Genomic DNA, 23,933 nt, shown 5'->3' with positions numbered 1-23,933 from the left:
CCTGTGGGGCCAGCGCGTCTGGGCCGCTCTCGGTCGTCGCCTCGGCGCGGCGGCTGCGCTCGTGGTTCTGCGCCGTCGCGGTCCCTGGGCCGCGTCTCCCTCACCGCATGTCCCCGCAGCCGTGCGCCCTGCCTGCTCCTCCAGGTGCCGCCTTGGCCCGACCCCTCCCCGGAAAGAGGTGTGCAGTTCCGGGTCGCCGTGTGGTCCCTGTCGGCCGTACCCCAGGGAGGCGTCCTCTGACCTTTGCACTTGGCGTTTCCGAACTTGGGCGCCTTCCGCATTGACCCGGCTGTCCTGAGTCGGGGCCCCAGCACCCAGCAAGCACCATGCCCTCTGGGGAATAAAGGCCGGCGGGATGACGCCTAGGTGGCTGAGAAGATGATTTGTCCATGTCGGCCAAGGAGGGGCCAAAAGTTTCTATACAGAAGGGGAGGATTCCAGCTGAGTTTCGAATAAGTGGGAGTTGGGAGGTGCCGAGGGGCAAGAGGCCATTCATTCCTTCAGAGGGAACAGAATGTTCAAGACCTGCAGGTTTGAGACTGCCTGACATATTCTGGGAGAGACAGAGCGCTAGAGCTGGGGATGGCAGGAAACTCGGGGGAATTGGGAACAGGGAAGTGATGTGATCGGATCGGAGTGTTAAGAGTCATCTGGCAGGCGTAGGGATGGTGGTGCTGGGTGACTGCATGTGATAAGAGGGCTTTTGCAGCCGTTTAGGGAAGAAGTTTTAGGACTGAAAATCTGGAAATGATAGTGGGGAGAACTTGGAGGTGAGTTTGATGGGGAAAAAGTGAGCTCGTGGTATTTCCAGTGACTGCCACATTTTTGGCTTGAGCGCTTGAGTAGGTAATGCAGAGAATGAGAACCACAGAATGGGGACAGGTCTGCAGCATCCGGTTCCTCACCTGTCGCCTCCCAAATGTATTACGCTCTGGTTCCTCCATGTCTGGTGTCCTCCTCCTGTTTTGTCCTCCATCTGTCATTTCTGAATCGTGGCCTCGCATCTTCATGTGCTCTTTGGCCTGCCCACGTTTGGACCTTTCTGTGAGGAGCTACCACTCCTGCACCACCACAGCCTTCACACATTCTCTATGTGTCGATTTCCCCATCACCCCATCTCTGCCATCTCTAAGCTCTGCCGTAGGGGTTTTCCCCCAACCTTGCCATTCCTCTGTCACAGGACTGCAGTGGTGCATTCCTTATAGGTTGTGTTCAAGGAAAGCAGTGAGAACACCTTGGCTGTGTCAGGTCGCACACTACTCATCTCCATGCATACCGTTTCCTGACCACCTTACCTCCCAGTTGTCTTTGTGTAATTTCGAACAGACATGTCTGTTTTCCAGACATGGAAATCTCTAATCACTTCTGGCCCTCTGTTTTCTCGTCTGTGAACTGAGAAGACCGCAGTAGGTGTTGGTTGAGGTCACTTACAGTTTTTACTATTCTGAGGTTCTCCCTACTCCCTGAGCCTGAATCAGTGTCATTTATGGGGCAGGTTTACTGTAAAGCTAATGAAGTTCAGGCTTCAGGGGCCTCGCTTTCACGGGCCCCTTTCAAGGCACTGGGAAGGACCTCAGTGGTCTTGTGTTTATAATTGTGTGTCTTTTATTTTTATTTATTTATTTTAAAAAATTTATTTATTTTTGGGCGCGTTGGGTCTTCGTTGCTGCACGTGGGCTTTCTCTAGTTGCAGTGAGCGGGGGCTACTCTTCGTTGCGGTGCGCGGGTTTCTCACTGCAGTGGCTTCTCTTGTTGCAGAGCGTGGGCTCTAGGCGCGCGGGCTTCAGTAGTTGTGGCTCGCGGGCTCTACAGAGCAGGCTCAATAGTTGTGGCTCATGGGCTTTGTTGCTCTGCAGCATGTGGGATCTTCCGGGACCAGGGATCAAACCCGTGTCCCCTGCATTGGCAGGCAAATTCTTAACCACTGCGCCACCAGGGAAGTCCCATAATAGTGTATTCTTTTTTAGAAGAGGGACCTCAAATTATATAAGTTTCAGGCCCTACAGTACTTGGATCCCTACTAAACTGGCCATTAGTCATATCCTGCTGTCTTGGTTTTCGTGTTCTTGTCCTTCAGACTTTCCCCTCCCCACCTCCTACTCCTCCTTGTGTGTGCCTCTTATTGAGGCTTAGAGAGAAAATATGAATGAATGGAGCTGGTCAAACTCCTGCTGTAACCTGGCTTTGGTTTGCTCTTGGGTCAGGAAGAGAGGTGTCAGAGATTGGCAACTTAGCACAGTGGGCAGAATCTTTACAGCAGTGCATGTATTTGATTTGCTTGTCTGCTGGGTTGCCATGTCCTTCAAGAAAAGGTTGAAAGTAAGAAGGGAAGTTCACTTAATTGAGATCATAGAAGCAGCTCTTATCTCTATGGAAACTAGAATCATACACTGGAAATTCATTCAGAGGAATTAATTGCATCCTTATTTTATTAGTTTGAAACTGAGGCAACCCTTATGCTATCAGTTACTTTTATAGAGCTTTATAATAAGTGTGAATAACTTTTACATTTTCATTTGCTTTTAGAAGGAAATTTCTGTTTCTTTATAAGGTGTTCTGTTGGAAAAGTCTTCAGAGTTAAAACATGTTATTTAAGGTTTAAATTATTTATATAAATATAATAAGATATTTCTAAAGGATTTTATAGTAGTAGTTTAAAATTTGTCAAATTGAGAGGTAAATCATTATCTTATTTTTACAAATAAGGAAATCAGTGATGTACAAAGAGAGTCAGTGATTTGTCTTCAGTCAGCCAGTAAATCAGGACCATTGCTAGCTAAAAAAACCAGGTCCTAAGCACCCGTTTCCTTATAAACAAGTGTGGTTCAGAGAAGGAGGAGTCCATTTAAGTCAGCTCTTGTTGTCGAGTGCTTACTATAGCATGCACCGAGTTTATACTTCCACATACCTGTCCAGCTGCACGCCCGTGTGCATGCTAGGCTGTAGAAAGTACACAGCAGAGATGGATGCTTTCCCCATCAGTCCTTGAGCCCGAAGAATTAACTCAGTACAGATTCGTGTAAGTTACTGTAAGTCATTTATAATAAAACGGTCTGCAACCAGGACAAGGGGACAGTAACACTTTGAACAGCAGAGTTTGCTGGATAGTTGAGTTTTGGATTTTTGCCCATTAAGCATCAAAATTTCACATTTAGGATGGAAATCTTTCTAAAATAGAGTATTTCCCTGCTTTCTTTTTAAATTTTTTTTTTTAATTTTAAAAACTTTTTTTTTTTTTTTTTTTTTTTTTGCGGTACACGGGCCTCTCACTGTTGTGGCCTCTCCCGTTGCGGAGCGCAGGCTCCGGACGCGCAGGCTCAGCAGCCATGGCTCAGGGGCCCAGCCACTCCGCGGCATGTGGGATCCTCCCGGACCGGAGCATGAACCCGTGTCCCCTGCATCGGCAGGCGGACTCTCAACCACTGCGCCACCAGGGAAGCCCTAAAAACATTTTTTAAATTAAAAAAAAAAATTACTTTTAAATGAAAAAAATATATTTTTTTTATTTTTTGGCCACACCACAATAGCTTGCGGGATCTTACCCCAGGCCCCATGCAGTGGAAGCGCGGAGTCCTAACCACTGGAGCCATTCCCTACTTTCTTAATAGAGTGTGCTAAATGTGATATGAACTTTCCCTAATCCCTGTGATATGATCTCAAGTAAACATTTTAAACATAAAATTTGTGATGCAAACAGTGTTAGGGCTCGTTGAGGCACATACAACTGTTTTCCCTGTTATTTGTTTGGAGTTTTTGTGTCTTTCGGCCTCTTTCAGTGTTTTCATCCCTTTGCTTTCCCCAGGTCAGCTGTTAGAGGTTCTGACCCTTGTCAGTGTGTGCGTGCCTACCTCAAATGCTCTTTCCATACTTTTCTTCACTGTGGACGTAGGAGCTAATTGTTAGAACTATGTAGAAGAAGAATTTATAGATGATAAATCAGAGCCTGAGAAGTTGTTTATGAATAAATTGTTTCAGTTTTACTTGTGAATTTTAAAATTTATGTTGGAGTCTTATCCTGAATTCTGGATACATGAGGCATAAGTTTTTGTAGGTGGCAGACATTTTCCTTTTCTATGTTCATTGACTTGAAGGGGTTTTGTAGCGCTGCAGTCGGGTGCGGAAAGGCCCAAGGTCCAGCCTTCTGGGTTGCTCCTTCAGTCCAGCCTTTCTGTTGGGCCCCTGGGACTGGGAGGACCTTCAGAAAGGAGCGCTCTGGGCTAAGCGCGTGCCCCGCAGGCTGACTCTGCCACGCGAGTTGGTGTTCCGCGCGTGCCGGCAGCAAGTGCAGTGTTGGGGTGGGGGCTCCCCTAGTGAGAGGAACCGGTTTCGGAGGCAGGCGGATTCAAATCCCGGCTTTGCCGTTGCCGTCTGTGACCTCAGGCAGGTGACTGAGCAGCTCACACTGCTGGCTGCCGCCCAGCAGCCGTTCGTTCCTGCCTTCGTCGCTGGCAGGCGTGCCCCGCAGTGGCGTCCGAGCACAACTTGATGCCAGTGGGACGAGAGGGGTGTCTGCCGTGGGGCTCGTAGAATAAGCTGCACATATTTAAAGTGTATGGCTTGGTGCGTTTTGACATGTTTGCACACCCGCAGGCTTCTTTGCTGACGGACCCTGAGCCTTTGCTCCTTCTTTCAAGGTGCATGTCTTAGGGACTTCGTCTTGCTGGTTGCTGTGCCTACAGCTGCTAGATCTCTGGTATATCGGGGAGGGTGGGGGAGCAGAAGAGCCTCTCTGTACCCTCCTTTGTCTTTTGCAGCAGGAAACAGGGCTCTGCCTCCCTGCAGCGTTGGGGTTCTTCCACATCCACATGAGGGAGGGTGCTGGGCTTTGCGGGGGGGTAGCTGGTTTTCCCCAGTCGAGCCTGCCTCTCTCCCTCCTCCACAGCACAGGCAGGGCAGTGCTTCTAAAATGCGCTTGCTTAAGAGCCCTGAGCAGCACCTGCTTTCCCTTAGGATGAAGTGTGCACGTGTGTGTGGCTGTGCAAACTCTGGTCGCTGCACCTCTTCGTCTCTCTAGACTCTTCTTCCCTTACTACAGAGGTTCTGGCCAGACTGAGGGGTTTTGTTTTTGTTTTTTCCCCCCATTTTCCACGTTGAAGAACACATTTATAATACAGTAAATAAAGTACAGGTTAAACTACCTAATAGAACAGATATTTTAAGCACCTTAGAAACACTGATTTAATAATTAAAAAGACACCTTATGGACTTAAAAAAGATTCATCCCTTATTCCTCTTGCTTACGCCCCCCCATCCGCCTACTCTCCCCTCTCCCTCTGGCTGTGCCTGCCGGCTCTTCTGCCTCATGTCAGGGCTGCTTGGAATGCCCTTCCTCAGGATGGCCGTCGTGGATCCCAGGTCTGGATTGGGTCTTCCTGCTGAATATTCTGCACGCCCTCCGCTGTTCTCTGCCCTACAGTAATGCCCAAGTGATCATTGCTTGTTGGAGGCTTTCCTGCTGGAGCATAAGCTGCCAGAAGGCAGGGACCCTGTCTGTCTTAGTCATGGCTCCACGGCTGCTGTAGCGATGACACAGGTAGCTGCTGAATGAGTAAACCTGACTTATGTCTAAATAAAGTTACCTGGTGTCATTGAGGAGAAGTAAGTGTGAATGAGTTACAACTACAGTTAGGCACAAATGACCAATATGTGCTTTTGCGTTGACTCAGCAGTTTCACACCTAAGATTAATCCCAAGGAAATGATCAGAGATGGTGTGTTCAGAGATGTGTATTCACGGATGTGACTGACATTCTTATTTATGGCATACGGCATTGGAAATGAATGTTCAGCAGTAGGGTTAGATAACTCCTATTATGTCTACATGGTGCAGCCATTAAAAGTGACACTGCAGGAGGTTAACATTACGACTTGGGAACATATTCATAATAAACTAAGACACAGAAGTAGATTATAGAAAAGCATGATCCCAATTTTTAGTAACAATGAGTAACTAAAAAAACTAGAAATATGTACTCAGATGTTTGTTGTAGTCACCCTTGGAAGGTGAGATTATGAGTAGTTTTTTTCTTTTTGTGCTGCCCTGAATTTTCTGCAAAGAACATGGCTACTTTTTTAATCAGAAAAAAATTTTTATAAATAAGTACGTTCCTGATATTAAAAAGTAATATAGGTTGTAAAAATCATAAATACAGTAAAGCCTGACTAAAAGTTATATGGCTTTGTTTTAAATTTTGAGATAATTTAATAATTTTGACTTGTGCTGGGCTTATTTCACTGAACTGTAGCAACTAATGAAAAATGATGACCAAATTTATAATATAAATAAAATTGCATCACAGCAATTGAGTCTTATAAACCTCATTTTGCATATAAGAAGAATGAAGTAACTTGCTCCAAGATTCACTGCTAGTAAGTAGAGGTTAGAATTTCAACTCAGCTCAGTTTTGTTGTAGAGCCTTCCCTTCTGTCAGCAGTGCTGTGCTGCCCAGCGTTCTGTCTTTTTCCCTAGGACGCAGCCAAGAGGGGTCGAGCTCCCAACTCGGTGCATCTGCCACGCACGGTTTTCTGAATGTTGGCGTCAGTGGTCATGGCCAGACTGTGGTCCGGAAGGCCCTCCAGGGAGGGCACCCTGAGTCTGGAGTCGTGACGGCTATAGGCTTTCCATTTCCACTTTGAATAAACTTTATAGAGGTTGAAGTTAGTGTTAAAATATCCCTCTGACACTTGTTAAGACAGTGAGAAGGACTCTCTTCAAGACTTGAGTGGTGAGAGAGGTGGGCTCAAGTTCGAACACAGCACAGACACCGGGGGATTGAGAGCCTGCAGCAGAGGGAGGGTCGCTGCGACTGGAGGGCGGGGGAGCAGTTAGGTCAGATCTTGAGGCGGGTCACGTGTCAAGGGTGGGGTTACTCAAGCTGACTCAGCAGGAATCTGGCTAAACTTGGTAAGGATGAACCTGCAGCTCAAGGTGGAGGCCTGTCGAGAAGAGGGCCCAGGAGCCTGAGTTTGGTCAGGGAGAGCGTGTTGGCCAGTAGTTCCGCTTGTCCTGTGTGGAGGCCTCTGACAGCAGGGAGAGCAGCCTGGTGCAGCCGCCCGGACCACCTGCGGTGAACCGCAGCCCTGGCTGTGAATTCCAGTGAGGCTGGGCAGTTGCCGTGTCTCGTGTGCTGGCCTGGGACACATGTTCATCCCTGAATTTTCAGTCCCTGTTCTTACCCTGCTGTGTTGAAAGGGTCCCTGTAAATTCCTCTTTTTAGCTGAGGCTAATGGGGAGGAGAGGAGAGAGCAGACTTCAGATCCTCCACTTAAAGGTGTGAGGGGCCTCATGAGAGGGCCCAGGCCCCGGGCAGCAGGTTACCACTGGGAGAACAATGGTCCAAGAGTCAGACACGGAGCATGGAAAAAGAGGACTGTATGTTCTTCACTGAATCCTGGGACATTGTCCAAGAGATTCTTCCAATATTCAGTTTTCTAACAGAAGGTCCCTCTCTGTTTTACTTTGCTGTTTACTCTTCATGAGAGCTCAAACACTGTGATGTTACACGTTAACTTGTAGATTTTTGTCTTGTAGAGACATTATTTCTGTCTGATAAAGGTCTATCCAAAGGTTATGGTTCTATTTCTGGAGGACATTAACCCAATTCCTCTCCAACTTTAAAAAGCTCACTTTGGTCGGCCAGCTCTTCAGATGCGCTCGGAACTGGCTTCCTGTCTTACGGTTTCTTTCATTAATTTATATTTGCATGGGTTATGTCTTTTCACCTTTGAACATTATGCCTTGACACCTTTGGGATGCTGGATGTGGCTCAAGGTGGCCACAACTGCTGGTACTGGTTGCCTACAAACACTGCTCCATGGGGGGCAGGGCTGTCCATGGGTCCACTGTTGCTGTGTCCAGAGTGACTCTCCATGTGTAGCTTTTGACCCCGTTCTCTCAGTGGCAGATAGGGTGCATATGTGTTTTGCTGCCTCTCTCTTCATTTCTCCAAGTGTTTGTCAGTTGAAAGACTGTGAATAAAGGAGCTTCTGGGCTTCTCCTTCCTCTTCTCTGCAGGCCTCATTTACTGGTAACCCAGTACATTGGGATTGGTCTGGATGTAAGGAGAACAGAGCCATTGCTAGGAGCGAGGCCTCCTCCCGTGTCACACACTCTAGCTGTACTTGTGCACCTGCTGCTCTTTCCTAAAATCTCCTGCACTGATGCTTTGTTTCCCAGACCAGTTTGTCAGCTACTCAAGGGCAGACTCTACTCTGTACTCTTTGCCCACAGTTGGAGTCTATAAACTTGTTGATTCCTGATTTCTCTTTATACACTTGCCCTTTGATGCCTTTATCTATCTATTCGTTCACAAGTGCTTGCCAGGCCCTCATGTGCCTGATACTGTGCTGGGTGTTAGGGATCTGACAGGGTGACATCTTCTGCCCTGAGGCCCACGTTAATGCACGTGACTCCCAGACTGTATTTTGGGCAGTGGGACTCCTACCTAGTGAGACATAACTTTTGTTTTCCAGGCAACAGTTATCTAGATAATGACAATTTCCTGTATAATTTGCGGGTAGAATAAATGAAATTTTATATACGTGTGTGTATATATACGTATAATTTTACAATATATATATTGTATAATCATATTATATGTATTTGCAGTCATCTTAAAAACTACCTTTAGAGTATATGTTGTTAGCAATAAAAGGCGTAAAAAAACAGAAGAAAGTTGTTTAAAAAGGTAATATCCAGATTTCTCTTTTTAAGCATCTCCTTTCACACCACACTGACTGCATTGATGGTGGGCTAACACTGCATTAATGCTTTGAAGAGCCGAAGTGCCGGAAGGCATCCTCTAATGCCCATGTCCCCAAACCTTTGCCTATCCAAAATTGTCTTTGTGAATGCCACAGAAGAGCACATTGTAACATAACATTCCTGAGGTAATTTGTGATTCAAACTGTGAGAAATTGGCAGTGTGAAAGACAGGAAAAACCAGTACATGTTTAAAAAATAGTGAGCTTTTCACTACTGGGGTAAGCAAGGAGGAAAAACATTTGAATAAAATCAAAGCAGAGGCTGAGCCCGACTTCTTGCAAAATAAAGAGGAGAGTGTTTCAAGAAACTCAGTGTTGTCACTTGCAGTTTTAGTAGAAAAATGCTTGAAACAAAAATGTCTTTTTATCGGTGAGGGAAGGCAGCCAACGCAAATGTGGCAGAGCTGCTGCACAAATGGGCCCACGTCTGTGAGGGGTGGGAGTGAAGGCGGTGCCGGTGCTTTGCCCTCCTGGCTCCATCTCCACGTGGGCTTGGTGGGAGGGTCCTCAGCACCCGCACGAGAGCTCGGGGAAAGAAGCAGGTCTCCTCTCGCAGTATAGAAAGAGTCCGCCTCCCGCTGGGTAAGATCTACCTTGGATCCACTCGTCGTCCACAGACCTTGCCTTTTTTTTTTTTAAATCCATTTCGGTATTTTGTACAGTCTGACATTGTGTTCTGAAACATATCCCCTTTCCACACCAGGCCCGGAGGGCCCGACTGGAGAACTGCATTATGGCTGAGATAATCATGTTATGAAGTCCATCTCCTGCTTCAGAAACACACCTTCCAAGATGAACCCACTGCTAGTAATAGGTCTCCAGTGGTTTGGGGTATATGGATCCATTATGTGTAACAACTTAATGAGCAAGGCCTCACTCAATTTCAACTTAAATGTGTGCTATTTGTGTCCACTCAGTTTTTAGATATTCTTTATTATTAATGGCTATTAAACAGATAACTCCAAATTCTCTTAGGGGCAAGGGTCCATTAACAGGCAGCAAATTCTTAAAAGATAATCCACGAGGGGGCCTTTTCCCAGCCTAGTAATTTATTTACTGAAATAGGGCTTACAGATTTTTACCCGCCAGGGTTGTTTTGAAGAGTGGAGACGTGTGCTTTGAGTGCCCAGCGCTGTCTGGCAGGAAGTGGGCACAGACAGGAGCTGTTACTGCCGTGCGTGGGCAGCTTGGGGCTGCTGCCCTCAGTCCCCAGCCTGGGAGAGGCACCATTTGCTCTTGTGCTGCTGTTTGCATAGTAAGGATATTTTTGTTTTGTTTTATCAGAGGACCGGAAGCCCTGATGAAAAGAATAGGCCGTTAAGATAAAAGATGTCTGACCACTGATGTATGTTACTGGCTATATTACATCTTTTGTTATGCGTAAGGACATCATACTTATTACATAAAGGACTCTGCTTAGATTTTTTCCAGATTGTGAATTCTGATCCTTTGAACTATTTTGTGTGTTTTTACATTTTAGAATGGGCAGTTTTCCATCCAAAGTCAGTCAGTCACCACCTCAAATGTTGCTGCATTTGGCCTAGTGAATATTCATGTAGTTTCCTTTTTAACACCTTTATTGAGATGCACTTGATGCACAGGAAACTGCACATATGTACAGCGTATGATTCGAGAGGTTGAGCATGCGTTCACCCGTGACACCATCCCCACAGCCAAGGTGGTGAATGTGTCCATCACCCTGTCTCCTGCCCCACTGCAGACGACCACAGGGCTCTTGCCACTGCGGGCAGCTCAGCTCTCAGTGGGCTGGGCTTTTACATAAGTGGGACCGTGCAGTGTGCGCTCCTTGGTCCAGCTTTCACTCAGCAAAATTACTTTGAGAAACATCAGTGTTGCACGTATCAATTTTACATTTTATGTTTTCAAAATTAACTTCTGTTTGAGCTCCTAGATGGGCAGTATTACTTCTTTGAAATTGTTAACCTGTTTTCGAACTTTGTTGAGAAATCTCTTGAGTAATAGTCTTAGTGACAATCTTAAAAGTGCTGCCCTGTGCTGTCCTGGTGGAAGTCCGACTCAGCACCTTACTCGCAGGCGCAGCCCCACGGGTGTGTCCGGGGAAGCCTCTTCAGGCTCCTGACCAGCGTGACGTGCTCTGTGTCGTGCTGGAGACAGAGAGTGAATGTTAAATATTGTCTGTGTTTGCTCTGAAAGGCGCCATATGTCTGGTGATAACGCCATAAGTACTCATTTCTTTTCCTTTCCAGATCCTTTCCAGGAGGTCAGTTATGGGTGTGAGAGGCTTACAGGGATTTGTGAGAAGTAGCTGCCCACATATATGTATGGTAGTAAATTTCAAAGAGCTGGCAGAGCACCACCGAAGCAGGCATCCTGGAGGGACTCCTACCATTGTGGTCGATGCCATGTGTTGCCTCAGATACTGGTACACGCCGGACTCTTGGATCTGTGGTGGCCAGTGGCGGGAATACTTTTCTTCTTTGCGAGAATTTGTGAAAACTTTTACAGCTCTTGGCATCAAGTTGGTATTCTTCTTTGATGGCATGGTGGAGCAGTCCAAGAGAGACGAGTGGGTGAAACGAAGACTCAAGAACAACAGGGAGATAGCCAAGATCTTCCATTATATCAAGTCCCACAGGGAGCAGCCTGGCAGAAACATGTTCTTCATCCCCTCAGGGCTGGCCATATTTACTCAGTTTGCTTTGAAGGCCCTGGGTCAGGAAACTCTGTGTTCGTTACAGGAGGCCGACTATGAGGTGGCTTCCTATGGCCTCCAGAACAACTGTCTTGGGATTCTTGGAGAAGACACTGACTATTTAATTTATGACACCTGTCCCTACTTTTCCATCAGTGAGCTCTCCCTGGACAGTCTGGACACCATCATGCTGTGCCGAGAGAAGCTCTGTCAGAGCCTGGGTCTCAGCCTGTCTGACCTTCCTCTTCTGGCCTGCCTGCTTGGCAACGACATCATCCCAGAAGGCATGTTCGAAAGCTTTCGTTACAAGTGCTTGTCTTCTTATACCTCTGTGAAAGAGAACTTTGACAAAAAAGGTAACATTATCTTAGCTGTAGCGGACCACATATCTAAAGTTCTTCAGTTGCATCAAGGTGAGAAGAAGCTGGAAGAGATGTTACCTTTGGGGCCAAACAAAGCTCTTTTTTATAAAGGAGTGGCATCATATCTTTTGCCAGGACAGAAGTCTCCGTGGTTTTTCCAAAAACCTAAAGGCGTAGTAACTTTGGACAAGCAGGTACTGTCCATGAGTTCAGATCCTAAATCCAAGCAAGAAGTTCCCGTGTGTACAGACCCTGAATCCAAGCAGGAAGTTCCCATGTGTACAGACCCTGAATCCAAGCAAGAAGTCCTTTTGTATACACACCCTGAATCCAAACAAGAGGTTCCCGTGTACACAGACCCTGAATCCAAACAAGAAGTTCCCATGTGTACAGACCCTGAACCCAAGCAAGAATTTCCCTTATGTACACACCCTGAATCCAGGCAAGAAGTTCTCTTATGCACACATCCTGAATCCAAGCGGAAATTACCTGTAGATACGGACCCTGAATTTAACCTAGAAGCACCCCTGTGTACAAACCCTGAAATTAAACAAGAAGATCTTGTAAATATGGGGCCTGAAGTCAAGCCACAAATAACTATGGTTTCGGATCCTGAGATCTTGAAGGTATGTAGATGTGTCCACCCAGATCTAACGTCATGATGGAAAGTGTACCCATTGATAGATTTGACAGTGAGTATTTATTGACTGCCTGCAGTGGTTAAGACACTGGGGCGGGGGGTGGGGTGGCAGGCACAGGACAGAACCCTTGGAGTTTAGCTAGGAAGTAAGATACAATACATGTGAAAACCCACATTATAAACTCTCTCACGTTGTTACATCACTGTTACAGAGAGAGTGCTCGAAATTTGAAAGAGAGTAATCACTGTGGGTTAAGTACAGAGAGAAGCTCCCAGAGGAGGGATAACTGAAGCCAGGCCTTCATGGGGCTGAGATTTGTTGTGAACAGGTGAAGATGGGGTCTGCGGGAGCGCTGGAGGGGTGGCCTGTAGACTCTCCCCTCAGGCACAGTTCTGGGACAGGTAGCAGAGGCATGCGGTTTGAAGGGCTAAGTAAGGAGAAAACAGTTGCAAAAGATAGACTGCGGCCAGATTGTGGATTTTGGTACATGCCATGCTGGGAATTTGGACGTAGTCCTGAAGGTAATATAGAGCCTTGATGGTTTTTGAAGGAGAGCCACTGTTTATTAACTGCTTGCTGCATGGAGGATCTGTCTACGTGCAGCGCGTGTATTTTAGCTCATTGAATCCTCTCGTTCTCCTTGGGTTACAGAGAAGGTGCATGTCCACATGAATGCCCTGAGGCATCTCAGCAAGTGCAGAACCAAACATGACCACAACCTTTCATTGTTCTGGCATTGACTGTCACCATCTTGCACAAGTTAAAAACCTGGGAACCATCTCTCCCATTTTTCGTAACCAGTCTCTCCCAAGTCTTGGTACTTTGATCTGCTCGGTGGATCCTACCACCCTAGGCCAAAATATCGCTTGTGTGAATGACTGCAGTCATCTCTGAGCGCTCTTCCTAAACAGACTTCTGCCCCTTCCAGTCCATTTGTCATGCTGCACACAGAGATAAAACCCTTACTTGCATTCCGTAGCTCTTAGGAGGGAAACAGTAACTGGAACAAGGCTGGCAGCCATCACCCAGGCACTGCCTGCAGCTCCACCTTTGTCTGCCCCTCGGCTGCTTGCAGCCTCGCATGTGCTCTTCGCCCTCCGGGACGGCTCTCCTGCCCCCTTCTGCTAGTCGATGCCTGCTCGGCTTTTCCACCACACACGCAGAGAAGCCCCCTGGCTGCCCACCATGTGTGTGTGTGCCTGACGTTTGCAGCGCATGCCCCTGGAATGTCGTGTTTGGTTCCTGTCTTTCCTGCTAGATGGGGCGGTTCTGTGAGGGCAGGACCTTGTTTGTTCTTGTCATTGCCAAGCCCCTTGTCCTGTCCTGCTGTCTGTCTGGTAGGGGCTGCTAGTTCAGTCTCAGAGGGGATGTTCTCTGTCTCTTGTATCTTTAGGCTTTCTCTGGTGACTTCTTCCCTCCCTCCTGTACAACTGCAGGGGTTCTCCTGTCCGAAAGGTCTTTCCCCTCTTTCTCTGTTACATATATTGTAGCAGAGGAGCTAAGAGGTAGAAGGTGATACATGTTTTAAGAGAGTTGCAGGTGAAAAAGTATTAAGAAGTTAAGAAATTTATTCTACTGGGAAGCACTCTTAACTGCTTTTTAGAGGAAAAAGAATGTGGGGTGGACGTTGGAGGAAGGTTAGAAGTGGACCTCCACGTGGAGGTGCTGCCAGGCAGTGGGACATGAGTAGAACATGACAGCACGGGGACAGGTGGGCCTCAGCAGAGAATGAGGAGTCGTCTGATGAGGAAGAAGAAGAGCATGGAGGAAGAACAGAGAACTAAACCTGGGCTCGACTTGCATGTGTTCAGTTTGGTCGCGCAGGTGGCTCTCCAATGACACATCTCTTTGTAGTTGTTCATGGTTCCCAGAAGGCGTTCCTCACTGAGTCTCCTTCGGTCATCGCACAGCTCTGTCGCTAGACGCATGGGTGAGGACATAGGTGTGAAAGTGACATGGTCTGCAGTAGTCACACGACTAGCGCTTGGCAGACCCTGGCGTTGAACCCAAGCCTTTGACGCTTTCCAAGATCACCGCTGCCTTCCCTGCTGGTCTAGAAGTTCATTGGCGCTTAGAGAGGTGACACAGTCGTGGTCGGTAGTGTAGAAGCAGGAGAGTGGAGGAGTGTGTAAGGGAACCCCCCTGCTCTGAGTCTTCATTCGAGAGGCGGCGGTGTCTGTGTCTCAGCCAGCCCAGGACTCTGACTGAGCGATCACCTGCCACATCCACAGTGCCATTCCAGGCCCTCTCTGCTCACTCTCCTTTGCTCTGGCCCCTGCCAGTCCCCGACTTCCGCTCTGGTCTCCCGTCTGTGTACACCTTGCACCTGTCCCGTCTGGGCTCCTCGTCACGCCCCCTGGCTCATCCGCCACACCCACCCCATACCCACCTGGGCTTCCGCTGTGCTCATGGGCGTCCTGGCCGTCTCACCCAGTCTCCTGCAAGGGGAGTGCGGACAGGTTGGGTCTGACTGCCAAGGGTAGCACGTGTGTGCTGAAAGAGTTCAGGACTTAGTTCTTACACTCTTTAAGGAGGCATTGGCTATCAAGCAGAGGTGTGGTGAGATCAGATCTTTGTTTTTTGAAACATTGGGTATACTGCAGAGAATGGCTATTGGCACATAGGAGGGTTGGGTGGCCTCAGAGAGCTGCGGTCTCCCAGGGGCCTGGGGGAGTTCAGATTACAGGGATTTGGGGAGCAATTTGGAGGCAAAAAAGGCAGGAGCTGGGGATGGGGTTGCTCTTTCAGGAAGTTTGGCAGAAAGAGCCTGGGATGGGAAGAGGCCGGCAGAATCTGGTAGGCCTGTCTGCTGGTTGCGGGGCGGGGGTGGGGGGGGGGAGGGTAAGGGCAGATAGTGTGCTGTTCCTGTGACACTCGCATTTACTGAGCTTAGTGATACCTTTGAAAACAATTTTGAAGTTTCTTAAGTTTCCCTTAATTTTTTCTTAAAAATTTTTTTGCAATGGAGTCTTCCAGCCCTGTCAATAGGTAACCAAAATTCAAATGTGTGCATTTTGACCACACATAGTCACCCTGGAAATCCTTAGGTGCAAAGTTGCTGAATGCAGCAATTACCTGAGTACATACCCACAACCACTGCTGTTTCCTCCAGAGTTACACACTGTTGGATAAACTGAATTCTTGCTTTAGAATATTCAGGTTAGGTGCATATGTTAAAGTTTTTCCAAGTGTGGAATGCTATATAATATCTACAGTTAAGGGCAGAGATAAAAAGATACTGAGGTGATGAGCTAATTAATGAATTAATATTATGCTTGTAGAGAACTTCTCTGAAAACCCTGTGTATACCCAGAAAAGAATGTTACATCTCAAATTCTGTAGAGTTGCCAAAATTGAAGATTTCTTAGTAGAGTGAATATAATTTATTACAGCTATATACATAAATTTGTCAAAATACTAACTCTTCTGAAATAAAAAAAGAGTAAGAAATGGAAGAGGGAATAGGAGAATAAATTAGAAGGTATTCTGCCTTAAAAGGATCATGAAATATCTAACCATATTGTTTCTGATAGATTCTGTATCAAGGGGGTGTTACAGAGAAATAGGTTACTTCTAATGATCTTTGATTGGTCAGAGCATCAAGTAATAACTCTTTTGGAATCCTTGCTGACCTTAAAGTTGCTAGCTTGTCTGCCATCCTGATTTAAAGAAATTTTAGCCATGAGATAGACACTCTATGTCCAGCCTGAGACCAGTACTTACCACCCACTGGCCATGCACTATGTACCAGCCTCGTATATTAACACATTTAATCCTCACGATAGTTCCGTGAGGTCAGCACCTTTGTTAAACCTGTTTTACATATGAAGGAAGTGAGGAGTTAAAGGGATTAGGACTCAAGTCGACAATAATGAATGGGCGTGACTGAGCTGCTTCACGTGTATGAGTAACAACGGGACACTGACACACAGAGGTTTTGATGTTCCAGGTTATTGGCAACACATTTTAAGGGCCATTAGTGGGAGGCTGGATTTAAATTCTGAAGAGTAATCTAGATGAATTTATTCCTGCAGTAATAAGAATGTTTTTGCAGGAACATGAAACCTGTATGGAGGATATTATAGGCCGTCTGATCTTAACTACTCATTGAATGAGAAAGTGGTATCCATTTAAATCATCCATCTCGTCACCTACCATGTGCTGCCACTGTGCTGCATTCGAAGTAGAAAGAAATGAGTGCCCAGTGCATAGTTTCTGCTCAATAAAAAATCCCTGAACAGTTGAATGAACATGATGCAGTTTCTAATCCCAGGGAGTTTATGGTTTAATAGGAGAGGTAAGGCCAGGTAACCAGTGTAGGGTAAACGTGAGTTTGAGCCCATCAGGCCAGGGGTAGGTGAGTTCCTGCTCAAAGAGGATGACAGGGTTATGGAGAGATGACGCTGTAGGGGACCCTTAAAGGAGCAGAGACTGGGAAGTGGCTGGTTGGGAAGGGCTGAAAGAGGTCAGTTTTCCGGAGCACAGGGAGGGTTCTTGGAGATCTTTGGAGGTTGGGCCCCAGAGAGTCCACGAAGGGCAATGGTGTACGTGGGAAAGGAGATGGAGGCCTCCGCGGGGCCTCCCTTGAGTCTCAGGCTGAAGAATCTGTGGTAGCCGGCCAGATGCTTTGAGGAGGCATTGACTGGGCCTCTGTTTCCAGGAAGGCAGAGTATCGCTGGGATGAAGGGTGGCTTGGAGAGAGGAGAGACTGGTGGGGGCGGCTGGAGCCCTGGGTAGCATCTCTCCGTCAGGTGGACAGGATGATGAATGACGGCAGGAGGAAGTACGACAAGTCTGGTAGGTGATTGGAAATTGGAGGAGGAGCAAGAGGAGTAATAGAAAGCTTTGAGCCAGAAGCCCAAAGGAAAGGAGGCACAGAGGCCAGCTTGACGTCATGAGTTCGAGTGACAGTTACTCTATTTCTGAGCCCTCAGAGACGTTGGATTTCCCATTAAAGGTCACTGTTTTGTTTTCAGCGAGAAACCAGTTGCATTTAAATTTCCGGCAGGTCGCCAGAGCACATCACGTCCAGGCAGAGAGCTACCTGGTGTACAACGTCATGAGCAGCGGGGAGGTCGAATGCAGCAACAGTCTGGAGGATGCGATGGACCAAGCTCTGCCCAGCCAGGCCTTCGTCTACCGCCCAGTGCGGCAGCGGGTGTACTCCCTCTTGCTGGGGGATGGCGAAGGTGAGTCATGGTCTCGCAGTGACTGTGCTCATGAACCTGAATTCTGAGAACTGGCCAGACAAAGTAGAGTGCATTCTTTCAGGACTTGGGGTTTATTTCTCTGTGAAATCTGTAATGTAGAATGCCACTCGCATCTGTGCAGAATAAAGGGTAAGTGCCTTGGGACGTCTATATCTAATTAGCAAGCATTTGACCAGTATTCATTAAAAGAGAAGTGCATTGTTTCTGTAAAATGTCGAGGTTTTTTTTTTTTTCCGCCTCACAGCATATGGGATCTTATTTCCCCAACCAGCGATCGAACCCACGCCCCCTGCATTGGAAGTACAGAGTCTTAGCCACTGGACCACCAGGGAAGTCTCTAAAATGTTGTATTTTTATGCCTTAAAAGGATTCGTCCTTTTTAAAAAATGTGAAAACCCTTTCCTCCTGTAGGAGTGTAGGGTGTGTTTATTATTAGAAGACAGCGTCTAGTTACTCTCCCTCAAAATGTGAGTTTCGTAAAATGATTGTATATAATCATCATATTTTAAAATATAAACAAAATTTTCCTTTGGAGTTTTTGTAATTACGTTTATGTTTTTCCATCTGTATTTCAATTTCACAGTAGGAACAAGAGGATAAGGAGAGGACTGTCCCTGGCTAGGCCAGTAAAATTGAGAGGACCTTTAACACCAGGAATAAAATTAATCAGACCCTGTAACCCTCTGTTAGGAACAGTCTGGGGAAATTGGGAGTGTCGGAGAGCGCTCTGTAGCACAGACTAGTGATGCTTAATGCGTGCAGTCACCTCCGTGCAAGGCCTTGCTGACCTGAGGCAGGCTGCTGGAGCATCATGGTCTGATCGGATGGTGCTGGGATGAGAAACAGAGTCTGGCACGGTACTGTCAGGGCAAGGTTTGAAGCAGAAAAGTCCTGGTGAAAGGATGTCTGTGGCCCATTTGCCTAAACTCCATTATCTCCAAACCTACCAACATTACTATTAATATTATTCCAGAAAGGAAACATTTACATAATCTAAAGGTGGTGATAGAATCATCAGATTGAAGTGTTGTGATTATTCTTTTTTTGGGCAGAGGGAGTGGCAGGTCCTTTGTACCCAGATTTTATTAGATTCCCAGCACCACCCATCATGTGCTGCCTTCTCCCATAGGTGCTGTGAGAGTTCAGACACTGATGTGGCCTAAGGAGGACATGAGAAAGATGTTTAAGCTGATTTGAAGACAGAAACAGAAGAACCTATGTAAACTTTGAAACCAAATATTATTGAAATAATTTTTCTATTTTTCTTATGTGGTTCTCTGCCCATATACTCTTTCTTAACATGAATGATGGCACATTGACTCCAATGATTAAAGAAAAGATATCTTCATCATGAAAAAATTTCATGTTATAGAATAATATTTGCCTAGAATTATTTTTAGAGTATTTTGTTAAATGAGGTTAAAATATATAAACTTCATAACTTAAATTCCCTACTTTGTTAATGCAATTTATTGACAGCCATAGAGATCACTTTATTAGATAACCACAATAACAGGAAAATTACTCAGATTGAACTTATCTTCACAACTGACCTTCACTCTCCTTTTTTCTTTCTCAACTTTTTGGCTTTCTACATGAAGTCTACATTGTTAGGATGTAACATAAAAAGCTGCTGTTGCAGGTTTATTTATGATGAATATAATAAAGCGTATTCTATGCTGTTTGCTTGGCTTGGCTTACTATTGCACATGCACCTAAAAGAGATGTCTTTTCTGCAGTGGAGCGTGGTGTTCTATAAAATGCCAGTATTGCGAAGAGGGCTATGAGAGTCTTCCACCGACTTTCTGTCAGCTTGTTCATAGTTTTTAAGAAAAGAGTGTTGAAATCTCCAGATACTGTTGTGGATGTTTTTATTTATTCCCTTCATTCTGTTAGTTTTCACTTCAGATGTTTTTGAGGTTCTGTTATTAGTGAATGTACATAGAGGATTGTATGTTTCTTAATGAATTGGCTCCTTTAACATTATGAGATTTCCCTTTTTTAGAAAATCTGATCATATTCCCTATGTTGAAGCTGGCTTTGTCTGATACTAGTATACACACCCCACTTTTCTTATGATTATGGTGTATCTTCTTTCTGTCCTTTTACTTTTAAACTATTTCTTTATATTGAAAGTATGTCTCTTTTAAGCAGCATATACAGTCTTTCAATCTCTGTCTTTTAATTGGACTGTTTAGGCCATTTACACTTAATGTACTTATTGACAGTACATGTAATGTCTTCATGGGTTTAAGTCTTCATTTTGCTCTTTGCCCTGTTCTTTTTTCCCTTATTTTCTCCTTTTCTGACTTCTTTTGGATCAATTGAGTAATTTTTAGTATTTTGTTTTGTATTGGCTTATTATTAGACTTGGATTATTAGATTTACCTGTTTTTGTTTGCTTGTTTTTTTAGCAGTTTTTATAAGGTTTATAATATATGTCTTTAACGTGTCACAATTTGACTTCCGTATCATATCACGTAATGTGTATTGTAAAAACCTTACAACAGTGTACTTGCATTCTCCCTGCTATTCTGTATATTTTTAAAACTTCTAAAATGATTATATACTCAAGGGAGTTGCAAAAAATAGCTCATAGGGTTTCATGTACCCTTCACCCAGCTTCCCCAAAGATGACATCTTATAAAATAAAGTACAATATCAAAGCCAGGAATTTGACATTGGTACAGTACTATTAACTAGATCATAGACATTATTCACTTTTCAGCATTTTGTCCACCCATTCATTTGGTATGTGTATAGTTCTATGCAGTTTTATCCCATGTCAAGGTACAGGAATGGTCCATCACCACAGGGGAACTCTCTCATGCTGCCCCTTTGTACCCTGCCCTCTGTCCCTGTCCCCTGGTGACCACTAGTCTGTCCTCCAACTCAACATTTTGGTCATTTTGAGAATGTCACATAAGTGGAAACATAGTAGGTAACCTTTTGAGATTATGTATATGTTTTAAATCCCATAACACACAATTCTTATTTTTATTTTAAACCATGGGTTGGCAAACTTTTTTGTGAAGGACCAGATGATAATAAATATTTTAGGCTTTGAGGGCCCCACAGTCTGTAACAACTGCTGAGCCCTGCTGAGCCAAGTGCCATGGACCTACATCCAGAAGGGTGTGGCTGTGCCAGTGAAGCTTTGTCTAGTTTTCCCATGTCACAAAATTTGAATTTTATGTCATCGGTCTGTGTCACAGAAAATTCTTCTTTTGATAATTTTCCAGGCATTTAAAACAATATGAAAAGCATTATTAGCTTTCAGACTGTATAAAAGCAAGCAAGCCAGATTTGGCCTATGAGCCAAGTTTTCCAACCCTTCCTTTGAACAGTCAGTTGTTTTTTTGTTTTTTTTTTTAAGAATAATTTATTTTTTTGGCTGCGTTCGTCTTTGTTGCTGCATGCAGGCTTTCTGTAGTTGTGGCGAGCTGGGGCTACTCTTTGTTGCAGTGTGCGGGCTTCTTCTTGCATCGCGGTGGCTTCTTTTGTTGTGGAGCACGGGCTCTAGGCCTTGTGGGTTTCAGCAGTTGTGGCACATGGGCTCAGTAGTTGTGGCTTACAAGCTCAGTAGTTGTGGCTCGCAGGCTCTAGAGCTCAGGCTCAGTAGTCGTGGCGCACAGGCTTAGTTGCTCCTCGGCATGTGGGATCTTCCCAGACCAGGGATTGAACCTGTGTCCCCTGCATTGGCAGGCAGATTCTTATCCGCTGTGCCACCAGGGAAGTCCCAGTCATTTGTCTTTTAAAGGAGTTAATAGGTGAGATGAGGTCTTCTGTGTGCACCATTTCTGCTGCTCTTTTTTTTTTTTTTTGGTACGCAGGCTTCTCACTGTTGTGGCCTCTCCCGTTGCGGAGCACAGGCTCCGGACGCGCAGGCTCAGCGGCCATGGCTCACGGGCCCAGCCGCTCTGTGGCATGTGGGATCCTCCCGGACCGGGGCACGAACCCGTGTCCCCTGCATCGGCAGGCGGACTCTCAACCACTGCGCCACCAGGGAAGCCCTCTGCTGCTCTTTATTTCAGAAATATAATTCTGCTGGATGTAGAATTTTAGGTGTTTTTGTTGGGCACTTTCAGAGTGTCATTCTGTTGTCTCTGGCTTGTGTTTCTCATGAGTTGACGATTGTCCTTCTGACTGTTGTGTCCACGGGTTGCAAGTGTGTGTTTCTCTGGCTGTCCTTAGGGTTTCTTCTTGATTGCTGGTTTTCAGCCACTGTTCAAGCTGAGCTTTGGAGTCGTTTCCTCTCTGTTTATTCTGCTTGCAACTCTTGAGCTCTTTGGGTCCATTTCTATTCCCTGTTGACTTAGAAAACAACATTTCATGAAACGGTGCTCACCTTTTTCTATCTCTCTCACCTATCACTCTGGGCCTTCAGTTACGTGCCTGGTTCACACCTCACAGTGTCCCTCAGGCACCAAGGCTTGTTTTTATGCCTCTTCTCTCTGTGATTCAATTCAGGTCACTCTTGTTGTCATTTTCGCATTTCTAGTGTCTTTCCTCTGCAGTGTCTAATCTGCTGGTAACCCATCCGGTGAAATTGTCATTTCAGATATTGTGTTTTTCAGTTTTTTAAAACAATCTTCCATTTCTTTCTTCCCTGTCTTCATGTTTTCCTTTAAATCCTTAAACTTGTTCACAGTAGCTGTTTTCAAGTCCTTGTCTACTAATTCCGTCATCCCTGTCATTGCTGGGCCCGTGTCTGTTTATTGACTTTTCCTCCTTATAATGGGTCCACATATTTCTGCTTATTCTGATGTCCAGTATTTTTTATTGTATTCTAGACGATTTTGGATCTGTGAAGGGTCTTGATTTCTGTCCTGTCGGGCAGTTCGTTTACCTAATCCTTTCAGGGCTTGCCTTATAGGGAATTTCAGGAGGTGGAGTGGCCCTGCTCCTGAGGCTGGGCCTTCCTGGGTTGTCACCCTAGTGCCGGTGTTTGGCAACGTCTCTGTACACTGGCCGCGGGCCCTGGGTGGGTCAGCAGGGCTCCCCGTGGCTGTCTTGTCCGGCCTCGCTGAGCTTTGCCCCGGGCCCACCAGGACCTCGAGCCCGCTCCGCTGCAGGCTTCTGGAGCCGTCTCTGCACGGCACCAGCTCCTGGTTCTGCCTGCAGCCCCTGCTGTCACGACGGCCTCGTCCTCTCAGAGAGGGGCTTGTTCTGCCAGGCTCTTCCGCCCTAGCTTGCTGTCTGCACGGTGCCTCAGGGTAAAAAGTGTCCACTCGAGAAGGCGGTGGCTTCTAGAGTTGTTGGAGAGGGAAGAGTCGTCAGCACGACCGCCCTGTCTCAGCCAACCCCACCCTCCTCTAGTGTTGCGGGTGCTGACGGCGTTGAGTGCTGGTGTGGTTCTTGTTCCTTTTTTGTGACTGTTTTCCCCTTGGAGAGTTTTATCCTGCATGTTTATGCATTTTTCTCCCATCCATATGTCCGTTTTCCTTTATTGGAACTGCTAAGAGATGTTGCACTTCCTGGTCTGATGTTCTGTTTCTTCATCTTCTACTTCCTGGTTTGTTTTTGCTGCATTTGGGTAACATTTCACCACTCCAACCTCAGCTTTTTTGGAGAAGTGTCCCTCTCTCCTTCCTCTCTCCATCAGGGCCTTTCTCTTCTCCGTCCTGAAGCTCCTCCTGGACCGTCGAATTCCTGCTGGAAGCCTCAGGTTGCTGGCCTGGCTCCTGTTCTCAGTGGCTCTGTTGGTGGGAGGCCATCAAAGCTGGGTTTGCCCCCTTTATCCACAGGTGATTTCATTCACTTGCATTGCTTTAAAAACCAAATCCATGTTGAAAAATACAAAATTTATTTTTCTGGCTCAGACCATCCTTTTTTTTAAATTTTTTATTGGAGTGTAATTGCTTTACAGTGTTGTGTTGGTTTCTGCTGTACAGCGAAGTGAATGAGCTATACATATACATGTATCCCCTCCCTCTTGGACCTCCCTCCCACCCCCCATCCCACCCATCTAGGTCATCACAGAACACTGAGCTGAGCTCCCTGTGCTATACAGCAGGTTCCCACTAGCTATCTCTTTTACACATGGTAGTGCATATATGTCAGTCCTCATCTCCCAATTCGTCCCACCCTCCCCTTCCACCTCTGTGTGCACATGTCCATTCTCTACGTCTCCGTCTCTATTCCTGCCCTGGAAATACGTTCATCTGTACCATTTTTCTAGATTCCACATACATGCGTTAATCTACGGTATTTTTCTCTTTCTGACTTACCTCACTCTGTATGACAGACTCTAGGTCCATCCACATGTTTACAAATGACCCATC

The 23,933-nt window shown here is 46.1% G+C and overlaps 1 protein-coding gene across 12 annotated transcripts in view; it reads left to right on the top strand.

Annotated features, from left to right (window-relative positions):
- FAM120B (family with sequence similarity 120 member B) overlaps nt 1-23,933 on the top strand; it is a 116,338-nt gene that overhangs the window by 88 nt on the left and 92,317 nt on the right. For 9 of the 12 annotated variants that reach the window (XR_009543851.1, XM_060167983.1, XM_060167978.1 and 6 more), the window contains exons 2-3: nt 10,991-12,424; nt 17,448-17,628. Coding sequence is in view for 11 of the 12 variants with exons in the window: in XM_060167983.1 (XP_060023966.1) it covers nt 11,012-12,424; nt 17,448-17,628 (1,594 nt within the window). In the remaining variant the exon portion in view is untranslated. Of the gene's footprint in view, nt 1-250; nt 532-752; nt 771-10,990; nt 12,425-17,447; nt 17,629-23,933 lie in introns of those variants that run through there. The other 3 variants (XM_060167980.1, XM_060167981.1, XM_060167988.1) reach the window with 3 other exon arrangements.

The sequence above is a fragment of the Lagenorhynchus albirostris genome, chromosome 12, assembly GCF_949774975.1.
Source record: "Lagenorhynchus albirostris chromosome 12, mLagAlb1.1, whole genome shotgun sequence".
Classification (NCBI taxonomy): domain Eukaryota; kingdom Metazoa; phylum Chordata; class Mammalia; order Artiodactyla; family Delphinidae; genus Lagenorhynchus; species Lagenorhynchus albirostris.
Note: the sequence above shows the minus strand (reverse complement) of the source record. Positions and strands in the feature narration are given on the sequence as shown.